Below are 11,996 nucleotides of genomic sequence, written 5' to 3'. Positions count from 1 at the left end.
GCCCCCCCCCCCGCCCCTTTAAAACCATAAAATCCTAAAACACCCACACTCCCCCCCCCCCCCCCACAGGTCAAGTGCGCGCGCCGGTGCGCCGAGACCGAGGGCTGCACTGCCTTCGAGACCTCCCGCGACGAGAGCAGCTTGTGGGCCGTCTGCGCCTTCTTCAAGACGTGCGAGCCGCTGCCTGAGTCGGGCTCCGCCGACTCGCTCGGCTACGAGGCTGCCGTGTACGCGCTCGGCGGCGCTGCGCCGCTCGTGCCGAACCTCCTCCCCGACCCCGACCTCGACCCGGACCTCGCCCTCGAGCTGGACCTCGCCATCGCGGCCGTCCCTCTTCCAGGCGGCGGCGCGGCCCGGGAAGACATTCACGCCTGGCAGCGGCGGCGGCTTGTTTCATTCGGAAACTCTGCTGCGTACGGCAGCTTGCCGATCGGCAGCCTGCCGGTCTCTCTCCCGCCTACCCCACCTGGACCCGACCCGTCGTCGCTTCCCGTCGGCAGCCTGCCAATGTCCCTCCCGCCTGGACCTGAGCCGATCTCTTTCCCAACGGAACCCTCGATAGCATCGCTACCCGGCTCCCTCCCTCTCTCGCTGCCAGCGTCGTTCCCGGCCACGCCGTCCCACGTCCCGCCGATGCCGTCCATTACTTCTGCCTTGCCGTCGTTTGCGCCTCTGCCCTCGATCCCATCAACGCCGTCCCACGTCCCGCCGATGCCGTCCATTACTTCTGCCTTGCCGTCGTTTGCGCCTCTGCCCTCGATCCCATCAACGCCGTCCCACGTCCCGCCGATGCCGTCCATTACTTCTGCCTTGCCGTCGTTTGCGCCTCTGCCCTCGATCCCATCAACGCCGTCCCACGTCCCGCCGATGCCGTCCATTACTTCTGCCTTGCCGTCGTTTGCGCCTCTGCCCTCGATCCCATCAACGCCGTCCCACGTCCCGCCGATGCCGTCCATTACTTCTGCCTTGCCGTCGTTTGCACCAGTGCCAGTCTCGCTGCCGACGTCGCTCCCGGTCACGCCGTCCTTCGTGCCATCCTACGTGCCGCCCTACGTGCCATCCGTCGTGCCACCGGTGCCACCGATGCCGATGCCCTCGGTGGCCTCGCTCCCAGTGCCGCCGCAACCCCCGCCTTCGCCCCCACCCCCGGCGTCGCCGTCACCGCCGCCGTCGGCATCGCCCTCACCGCCGCCGTCGGCATCGCCCTCGCCGCCGCCGTCGGCATCGCCCTCGCCGCCGCCGTCGGCATCGCCCTCGCCGCCGCCGTCGGCATCGCCATCACCGCCGCCGTCGGCATCGCCATCACCGCCGCCGTCGGCATCGCCTTCGCCGCCGCCGTCGGCATCGCCCTCGCCGCCGCCGTCGGCATCGCCCTCGCCGCCGCCGTCGCTGCCGCCCTCGCCGCAGCCCTCGCCACCGCCGCCGCAGCCCTCGCTGCCGCCGCTCCCGAAGCAGCCGCCGCTCCCGAGGGAGCCTCCGCTCCCGAAGGAGCCTCCGCTGCCAAACGCGCCTCCTCTCCCGGAAGCACCCCCGCTTCCCAAGGCGCCTCCTCCCGCGCCGATCAAGGTTGTTCCGCTGCGGGGGACAGCCAGGGTCGTTGGCAACCTGCAGGGCTGCACCGTCTTCGCCGACTACAACGGCAACGGCGAGCTCGACGAGGGCGAGCCGACGGCCAAGGACAAGACGGGCGAGAGCGGCACCTTCCTCGTCGAGGTCGAGGAGGACAAGGCCGAGAGCATGCCGCTCGTGGTGGCGCGCGCCGAGACGTGCGTCGACGTGCTCACCGGGGTCCCGCTGCGCGCCTCGCTCTTCACGCCGCCGCAGTGCCGTGGCGGCTTCATCACGCCCCCCACCGACAGCCTCCATCGCAGCGCCGGGTCCAGCAGCGTGTTCCCGTTCGACCCGTGCGTGTACGACGTGGTGCGCGAGACGAAAGCCTTCATCTCGTCGGGCCAGGCGGGACGCCGCCGCCTGCAGGCGGTCGCGGAGGACGAAGTCTACTCGGGCCTGTACGCGTACTGGATCGCCACCCTCTCCCCGAGCCTCATCGGGTCCGCCATCTCCGACATCGCCGGCCCGTGCGACGACCCTCCGGCGGACTTTCCGACCGCCGACGGCGCGGTGCAGGATGCTGTCGGGGCCGGCATCACCGCTGCAGGCGGCAGCGAGCCGTACTGGACCCCCCCGGACACGGGCAAGGTGTTTGATCGGACCGCGGGCGTCGGCTCGCTCGTCGACGCGGCGACCAGCGCCACCGGCACAACCCTCGGCGAGACCATCGAGGAGTGCCTGGCCGAAGACGGCGAGGAGCTCCTCCGCTCGCTGCAAGAGCCGTCGGCGCTCCAGCCCGAGTTGGTGCACGGCCATGTCGACAACCTCCTCCTCGACTGGCGCCTCGGCCCGGAGGTGGACGGCACCGTCGACCAAAAGTACGACTCGCTGATGAAGAGGTTCGGCGAGCTGGGCAAGACGGCGCAGACCGTCAGCAAAGTCTGCGCGGAGAGCCACGGGCTCGCCGACCTCTGTCTCGCGGTAGGCTCTCCCGACCTCTCGGAAAAATCTGCCGACATGTGCGCCTGCTTGAACACGGAGTCCGAGAAGTTCATCATCATCGACCCGCCCCCTCCGGTCCCCCCTCCGGTCCCGGTTGATCCGTCACGGCTCTGGTGGCTCCTCCTCCTCCTCCTCCTCGTGCCCGGCGCACCCCTGCTGCTGCTCCTCTGGGCGTACTGCCGCCACGGCGACAAGTGCGGCAAGTACCTCAAGTGGTGCTGCACCCACTCGAACCCAAAGATCGGCATCTGCTGTGCGCGAGCCGAGAGACGCCCCCCCCCCCCCCCTCCCCAGCCCTCGCTGCCCATGCCTCCTCCCGCCCGCCCGCCGGCCCCCCACGCCGCCCGCCCTGCCCCGCGCAGACATGCCCGCCGAGCGCAAGAAGGAGCTCTACAGCGACCTCTTTGGCGACGAGACGGCGAGCTACGGCCAGGACAGCAAAGACGAGGCCGGCTACGAGGACGACAAGAAGGAGGAGGCCGTCTACGAGGACAAGAAGGAGGAGGCGTACTATGCCGGCTACGAGGAAAAGAAGGAGCTACCGTACTACGAGCCCGGTGCCCCCTCTCCCTCGGGCGCCTACTACGAGCCCGGTGCCCCCTCTCCCTCGGGCGCCTACTACGAGCCCGGCGCACCCTCTCCTTCCGGCGCCTACTACGAGCCCGGCGCCCCCTCTCCTTCCGGCGCCTACTACGAGCCCGGCGCCCCCTCTCCTTCGGGCGCCTACTACGAGCCCGGCGCCCCCTCGCCGTCGAGCGCCTACTACCAGCCCGGCGCCCCCTCGCCGTCGGGGGCCTACTCCCCGTCGGGCGCCTACTCGCCGCCCGGCGAGGACTCTGGCGAGGCGTCCTCGTCGTCCTCGGACCGCTCCGGCGAGGCGGGGCCCTCCACTGACCGCTCTGGCGAGGCGGGCCCCTCCACCGCCCCGTACTAGGACTTCCAGGGGCGCGTCCAGCCTCGGGACGGGGCGGCGGCTCTGCAGGCGGAGTCGCCACGGTACGGATGCTAGGTAGGCCGCAATGGCGCAGAGCGGGCCGCGTTGAGACAACGACATTTGCGATGGGGCCCAATGTGTCGCCCCGAACCCCACTCTAGTCGCGGTGAGTCGCCTTAGTGTCGTGCGACGAGAGAGAGGACGCCACCCACGCTCGCTCCCACCCAATGCTTGCTTGTGCGATCTCCTCCTCTGCTGCTCTGGGTGATATGAGCTCTCCGGCTCCTGGGCACCGCGTGGCGCCGAGCTGTTTCCCCTGATATGTAGTCGAAGTCACAGCCCGTTGGTATCTTTTCCGCCCTCGTGCTGAGTCGCAAGCGGTCACATGCTTTCGAGCTCATGCACCCGCGGCGCTCTGGGAATATCATACAATGAGTGGATACCACAAAAAAGTGAGACAACCAGTGAACAGAATCTAAACATAGAGTATCAAGAGTGGTTTGAGTGAACATGCACATGGGTGACGGCCAAGTCGAACGGAGGCACAGGGGAGAGCGAAAACTGAGGAAGCTGAATTGTGTCTCCGAGCTCGGGGGCCAACCCCCTCAGAGGCCCGGCTCAGAGGCGTCAAAAGCCCGATCGTAGATTCTTAGGGCGCGCAGATCGCCGAAAAAGTTGTTGTGTAGCATGTTGCTCCCGCAGATCGTCAAGGTTGCGGACGCGCTCAGCCGGTTCCGGCTGCCGTAGGTCTCGCGAATCAGGACGCCGTCGACCGCGAGCGAGAAGCGGCCTGATGCGCGCTCGCGGCTGGCCACGACGCGGTGCCACTTCCCGTCGTCATACTTTGCCACGGTCCGGATGGTGCGGTCTGGGTTGCCGATGCCAAACATGAGATGCCCTCGCCCTTGACTGATGCCAAAGTCATTCGCGCCGACGCCAAACCTCTGCCCGCCCTTCGCGTCGGCGTCCACCAAGCCGCAACCCTTGCTCCAGATGTCGATGTCCGACGCGCCACACTCGCGGGTGAAGCGCACCTCGAACCTGATGGTGAAGTCGTCTTGCACCGGTCGAGGACGCACCGTCTTGACGGTCGACCCATCGCAGCTCTTGTAGCTAGGTAGCAACTCGAACACCTTGCTGCCTTCTCGCGATGCCCACGGTGAGGGGTTTACCCAGGGCGGCGGCGGCGGCGGCATCCGGGGCGGCAATCGGGGCGGAGTCGGTGGCCGCGCTGGCGGGGAGGGCGGCGGCGAGGGGGGGGAAGGGGGCGGCGGCGGGGTTGGGGGAGGTGGCGGGTTGCTGGTCCACTCGTTGGATGAACAGACGTATCGACCCGAGCCCCAGCCACAGCCGCCGTCGCGGCCCAAGAAATCGTTGATGACGAGGCCCAACCCGTCGGTGCCTAGACCCTTGAGCCAGCAGCCCTTTGCGTAGTCCCCATCGGGCTGCGAGTACGGCGCCGACCGCAGGAACCATGGCGACGCGGGGGCGCCGGTCTTCGGCCCGACCGACGTCCAGGCGGACGCCTGTGAGGGCTCGTCGCTGTTCATGGCTGCTCGCTTGCAGCCGCCGCAGCCGTTCGTCGTGCCGTACACACCGACAAGGTGCCATGCCCGCTCGCCGTAGTGATCGCTCACTGCTTTGAGGAGTGTGTACGTCCTCGGCACCCAGATGTTTGTGCCGGGCGGGCAGGAGTTGGGATCGGTGTGATGCCGTGTCCATTCGCCATTCGTGACCGGATATGTGTCAATGCCGCGCCATCCGTCAAAGAAGCAGCGCGTCGTTCGATAGCTCCCGCCCACAAACACTCGGCGGCTCGCTCCGCTCTCACACTTACCGGCGAGCGTGCACCACTCGGTGCACGTCTTGGGCGGTGTCGGGGGCGGCGGCGGTGGCGGCGGCGGGCGTGGCTGAGGTGGGGGCCGAGGTGGTGCAGGAGGAGGGGTAGAGGGCCAGGCGTTGGAGGAGCACACATAGTCCTCCCTGCTGGCGCGACACGAGAGGTCCTTGAAGCGAAGCCCGTGCCGGTCGATGCCGCCAATCGGAGCCAAGGCTGTAGGCTTGTGCACGTTGTGAAGCCAGCAGCCGGCCGTGTAGTCCCCATCAGGCTCCGAGTGCGGCGTCGCCCGTAGAAACCACGGCCACGCCGGCGCACCGGTGCTCGGTCCGACCGACGTCCAAACGGCTGCCTGCATGGGCTCGTCGCTGTTCATTGCGTAGTCTTTGCAGCCGCCGCAACCGTTCGTCGTGCCGTACACGCCAACAAGACGCCGCGCCACCTCGCCGTAATAGTCGCTCACTGCGGTTAGCAAGGTGTGCGTCCTCGGTACCCAGATGTCGGTGCCGGGCGGGCAGGAGTTCGGGTCGGTATGACGTGCGGTTGACAGGCCACCTCGTACTTCGTACGTGTCGATGCCTCGCCATCCGTCAAAGAAGCAGCGCGTCCAACGACCCCGTCCGTCGGGCCTCTTGACAAGGCGCCACGCCCCGTTGCACTGGTTGCCCTCGAGGCACCAGTCCGTGCACGTGGCGTAGGGCGCAGCGGGAGCGGGCGGCGGACTTGGCGACGAGGGCGGCCGTGGTGGCATAGGCGGCAATGGCGACGGCGGTGCTGGTGGTGTCGGTGGGCTCGGAGAGGGGGGCAGGGATGGCGCAGCAGGTGGCGGCGAAGGCGGCGGTGGGGCAAAGAGCCGGTCGGCGCTCCATGCGTGCCTGGCATGAAAGTTGGGCAGGTTGGGCAGGACAAAAGGGAAGTGCTGCTCCGCCACACCGAGCCACTGCGCGATCCCGGACCACACGGCCTCCCACGGCGTTGTGGGGACCATGCGGCCGCCGTCGAGCACGAGCTCGCCGTCCTCCAGGAGCGAGTCGGGGTAGCTGCCGAGCATGCCGCCGCCTCGGACCGTCCCGCCGGCGAGCCAGTAGATACCGCCCCAGCCGTGGTCCGTGCCCTGCCCGTTCGACTTGAGCGAGCGCCCAAACTCGGACGCCTGGAGGAGTACGACCTGATCCCATGCGCCTTGCCTCTTGACCTCGGTAACGAATGCCCGCACGGCCGCGTTGATCTGCTCAAACTGCTCTCCGAGCGCGCCCAGGCTCGAGTGCGCGTCGAAGCCACCAATCTCGACGAAGAAGGCGTCTCGCTCCGACGCGAGGGCCTGCCGCACCTGGATCACCCGTGCCACTTGGGCCAGCTGTCGCCCGACCTCCGTGTCTGGGAAAGCGCCGCCCGAGCCACCGCCTTCGATCAGATCCGCAAACTCCTCGTTGCCCTCCAGCGAGTGGCGCATGAGCTCCATTTGCGTGTCCGCAAACACGCTTGCGGACCGGCTGCCCGTCACGTTGTCAAAATGATCGCGGTACTTTGAGTACCAGCGGTAGCGCTCGACGCCTTCGCTGCTCTTGGACAGCACAATCGGCCGCGGCGCGCCGTCTGCCTCGAGCAGCTGCTTGTTGTAGGAGGAGCTAAGCGAGTACGCGGTGCGCTTCGGGGGTGCCGCGTCCGGCTGCTCGCCGAGTGCCGCGAAGATGCGGCCGATGACGCCTGGGGCGGCCAGGTCGTCCGCCTTCACGTTGAGGGTGGCCTGCTGCTGCTGGCGGTGGCCAAAGAGGCTTTGTGGCACGCGCTTCTCGCCGCGAAGGTAGGTGGTCTTGTCGAAGACTTCCTCCACCATAGGGCCGACATTCGCCAGGAAGGTCAAGTCCCGCTCCTCATAGAGCGTCTTCAGATATGGGAGCTTCTCGTGCACGCCGAAGCGCTCGCACGGCTGAGGCATGCTCTCGCGGCCAGAGCGGTTGACAAAGAGGGGGAGCAGCTCGCCGCGGGGCAGCGCGTGGTTGGAGCGGATGTGCTGGTACTGATGGAAGAGGTCGCCGCGGTAGCAGTTGTCGTACGGCACCAGCATGTTCCAACTGTCCATTCCGCCGTTGAGGAAGAGCACGACGACGGCGCGGTAGTCGCCGCCGGCCGGCACCTGCCGCTCCACCGGCGGGCGCGGCGTCGTCTTGGCGTTGTCGTTGGTCGTCACAAACTCGGGGGTTGCAACGACGAGCTCCTGCGCCGTCCGCAGCGCCGCGAGCGGACCTCCCTCCGCCGCATAGTGAGTTTCGATGCTCCGCCGCGTGTGCGGGTGCAGCCGGCCTCCGGTGAGCAACAGGTCAATCTCATCCACCACCTGCTGCGGGCTGGACCCCTCGGGCCGCCAGGCAAGGACACCATCGGAACTGGCCACCGAGGCACGTTCACAGCTTCGTGACTCGCGCTCGAAGCCAAACCCGCCCTCGCAGGAGGTGAGCCCATGACGTGCGAGGGAGGCTATGCCGTTGAGGAACCGCACCAGGTGAGGCGTGGTTCCAACTTGCGCCTCTGGCGCCACCAGGCCCGCCAGCGCCACGGGCCCCGGAGGTACGAAGTCGGGCATGAAGAAGGAAAAGACGCTCGGCGCGCGGAACGCCGCCTGCCCAATGCTCTCTTCCAGCCCGGAGAGGCTCACGCTCAGGCCCTCGCGCGGCGTAAACTCCATGGCGCGCAGAAAGTGCAGCAGCAGCAGCAGCGGCTCTCGCATCCGCCCGTGGTGGGGGTCGGCGTCAAGCACGGTCGCGCGGGCTTCGCGATCCAAAAGAATAGCGGCGAATGCGGCGGACAGGTCACCGTACGAACCGCTGCCCAAGTCGCCATGTCTCCCCGTGATGAGGGCCGTCGCTGCTGCGTGGACGTAGCGTGGCGAGGGGTTGGAGGTGACGAGTCGCTGGATAAGCTTGTGAACCGTGAACGGCGGCGTGTTCTTGTGGTGGAACAGGTGGTCCAGCACCCACTCGGTCTCGTGCTCAGCGTCACGCACGTCGGGGCTCGTCGGGGTCATAAAGTGAGGCGGGTTGCGGAAGGAGTACTCGCCGCTCCCCACGAGCACCGTCGAGCGCTTGTTAGCCAAGAAGACCTCACGCGAGCTGTTGACTTCGATGCGAAAGATGGTCCGCTCGTTCAGGGTGGTGCCGGCTCCGACCGGCGTGAAGATGGTGTACCCCTCCGCGGTGCCACAGCGGTTGCAAACCTCGTACGCGCCCTCGCCAAAGGCGTCCGGTGGCGGGCTGCCAATGGAGAGAAGCTGCTCCACCTGCGCTGCGGAGTGCACCTCAGCCAGCGCCGCGAAGACACGCTCCTGCACCACGCGGGTCTCGCAGAGGCAGGTGGCCCCGTGCACCATGCAGCCACTCCCGCAACCGTTGCTTGTTGTCGGGAACGGGAGAGTCGAAGAGCTGCCATCCCAGCGCACGCGGAACGTGTGGGCCGAGTCGAGCCGCTTGAACGGCGAGCCTGACTCGACATGGACGATGTTGACTTCGCCGTCTTGTCGGACCTGAACCTGCACGGTGCAGCCCGCCGCCGTCCAGCTGTGCCAATGCGTAGAGTCGCACTGGTCATACGCGAGCGCGCGGCCGTGCACGGTTGAGCGCCGAGCAGCTGGAGGCTCGTGCGGAAGCGGCGGCCCGCCAACTGAGCACAAGCCACCCAAGCTGTAGTCGGCGCAGCGCTTGACCGCCGTGGCAAATGGCACCATCTCGGCGGGGTATTCGCACTGCTCCGTCGAAGTCTCCCCGTCACAGCAGTTGACCGCGGCGGAAGCTGTGGCAGGGTCAGCACAGACCGTCGTCGCGCTCGCAGGCGACACGTGCGCCGAGGCGAGGTACACTTGCTTGGCGTCGTTGTAGAAGGTGAGTGAGACGCATGGTGGCCGCACAAACTCGAAGATGGCAGCACTCCGTCCGGACTCGACGTTTACATAGCGCACGTCTTCGACGGCGCACTCTCGGCCGCTGCATGGCAAATCGGCATCCAGCATCACGTTGCTCGAGAAGCGGCAGTCACCCATCGACGTCTTTGATCCGCAAAGCAGTGCACCGAGCGCGGATGTGCTGCCATTTATCTTAAGTCCCTCAGCCCACAAAGTTGTGGACCTGGCCCGAGCACGCGGTGGCGGCGGCGGTGGCGGCGGCGCTGCGCACGACATTACGACCACCGGCCGGTCGGCCTCCCTCATCACGTCGCAGGTCTCCGTGAGGCGGCACCAGTTGTTCTTCCAGAAGGAGTAGAAGCGGCACCGCGGCTCATTCTCGCACCTGGCTCTGCACCCGGCCTCGCCCGACGAGGAAAAATATTCTTGGACTGCATCTCTTGCGCAAAAGGATCGGCCGTTCCTCTGAACAGTTTCCGTGCATATCCCTCTTGCTAATGGCGGCTGGACAGCATGTCTAAAGTACCGCCATCGCGCGCCTCGCAACAGGAAGCTGCGCGGCGGCAGATCGATGCAGAGAGGGAGCTGGTCACCGATGTGCCCCCTATGGAGGTCCATCTTTGGCAGCTCGTCCCGGAACGTTGCATTGATGCGCATCGGGTCGACCGAGTTCAGCGGCTCCCCTACAAGCGTGCTCGTGCGCAGCGGGGTGAGAAGATTAACATGAGCGACGGGGGCCGCTGGGCGGGGCCCCACCGTCTGGATCGCTCTCGATGTTGGAGCGCGGCTCTGCCCGCGTGAAGCCAGTCCACGCGCGCGCAAAGCTGGCTATCTCTGGCAGCTCGTACGTGGACATGAGCGCGCCTCGCGGAGAGCGCTCTGCCGTGCCGTCGGGGTTGAGCTGATACAGCCCAATTGTGAAGAGCTGCATGATTTCGCGCGCGAAGTTCTCGTCCGGCTTGTTAAAGACGAGCGAACGCGAGCCGAGCAGCGTGAGGAACTCACCCATCACCGGCGAGTATGACACCTCGCGAAGCAGGTCGCGCAGGTTGCCGAACGCGTGGCGTACAAAGATGTCGTGGTAGGTGAGCCACATCTCCTGCGCCATCGCGCGGTTATCGAGCATCAACTCGCTCGTCACGTACACCTGCGAAAGAGCCCACGCTGCGCGGTGGCGCAGCTGATCTGCAGCGTCGAGCGCCACGCTGTGGTAGATGGAGCGCTTCGCCTCCGAGGGCCCGACCGGTTGGTCGAGCTCTGCCGACCCATCCTCTTCGAAGCCGATCCAGCTGCGAAAGCGATGGCCGAGCGCGGGGTTGTTGGACACCTCGCCGGGTGATCCGCAAACCTCGACAAGGGGCGCTGCCGGCTGGAGCGCACCGATCGATGCGGCGTGGGCGTGAGACTGCACACTGAGAGGCAGGTCCGTGTACACCTTCACCTCGCCGCGCACCCCGAGCGGCAGAAGGTGGGCCTTATGGTTGAGCCAGCGACGCATGTCGGTGTGCGAAAAGTGCATGTTGGGAGAGCCCGCCTCCGCCAACCTCAGGATCGGCTCCGGCCCTTCTCGGTTCCTCGCGACCCAGAGCGTAAAGTCGTACACGCTCCAGTGGTCGGGGTGCACGTGCCTCCAGCAAGTTCCACCGACGGATACCCTCGCCCCGACCGCAGCGTGCCGCCGGTCGCTGCATGCACCCTCGATGTCGACAATATCAGGGCTGCTTCCTTCCGTCGCCACCGCCTGTGAGATGGCGCGCTCGATGGCATCGCGCGACGCGTGGTTGGTCACGAGTGGAGCTTGTGCGCACAGCTCGGGCGCCCGCTCCCAACGCGAGCGCACGCCGCCCTGGCAAGGCGACACGTCGAACGGTGCCGTGAGCCGCAGGCCCGTGACATAGTAGACATACCGACGGCCGATCCTGTAGAAGCTTCGAATCGCGTCGTCGCTCAGAGTGAGCTCTATGGGGAGGATCGTCGGCTCACACGACGGAGCCCACACGCAGTGCGCCTCGCTGATGAAGGTCTTTGGGCCCACCCCGCACACGGGGTTCACATTCTGATCGGCACCGGCACCGGTGCCAGTGCCGGTGCTTCTCGACCCCCCCAGATCATTCACACCCAGGCGAAGCCGGGGGTCGTGCCGGTACACCGTGCCACTAAACTCGAGAAGGACGACCGTCTCACTGCCCGATGGCAAGCTGCAGTTGACACGCATCTCCGCGACGACGATCGCTCCAGCCACACCGGCTACCGGCGCTATGGTGGCGTTGGTAGGAGCGAGTCGAAGGCTCGTGTGCGGATCAAGCGCGGCCTGGTGGAGCGGAGGGTTGGGCATCACCCACTCACAGATCGAGTCGTCGTGCCGCTTGAGGAGCACTTGACCCCCGACTGCCTCCTCGACGCGGCAGACCGCCATCGTGACGCCGATGAAGTCGGTGCTCGGAAACGCGACGGTGGGGCCGTCTAGCTGCAGAGGCTCACATGTCTTACACGCCTTTGAGTTTCCAGCCAAGTGTATCGGGCTGCCTGCTTCGACGACCGTAAGAAGGACGCCGCCCATCAGCACTTCAAGGAGGCTCGGCTGAATCGCCTGTCTTCGCACCGTCACCAATTTGCCCACATCAGACGGGGCAAACGCCCAATGGTGCCATCGGGTGTCGCCGCCACACGGTGTGTTGGCTCGACCAAGAGTGGTGCCGTTCGTCAAGTCGCGCGGTGAGATACGCTGCCGCCAGTAGGCGCGGAGGAGTGTTGGCGCTAGTGCCATCTGCGTCCGG

The 11,996-nt window shown here is 66.9% G+C and overlaps 1 protein-coding gene across 1 annotated transcript; it reads left to right on the top strand.

Moving 5' to 3' along the window:
- Positions 1-288: 288 nt before the first annotated feature.
- Positions 289-2,348, top strand: EMIHUDRAFT_366884 (hypothetical protein; the record flags this gene model as incomplete). Its single annotated transcript, XM_005779172.1, has 1 exon — positions 289-2,348. A coding segment is annotated over exon 1 (1,440 nt), but the record flags the coding sequence as incomplete, so codon positions are not given.
- Between the last annotated feature and the right edge of the window lie 9,648 nt (positions 2,349-11,996).

The sequence above is a fragment of the Emiliania huxleyi genome (assembly GCF_000372725.1).
Source record: "Emiliania huxleyi CCMP1516 unplaced genomic scaffold EMIHUscaffold_235, whole genome shotgun sequence".
Classification (NCBI taxonomy): domain Eukaryota; phylum Haptophyta; order Isochrysidales; family Noelaerhabdaceae; genus Emiliania; species Emiliania huxleyi.
This window is presented reverse-complemented; position numbering and strand designations above follow the sequence as displayed.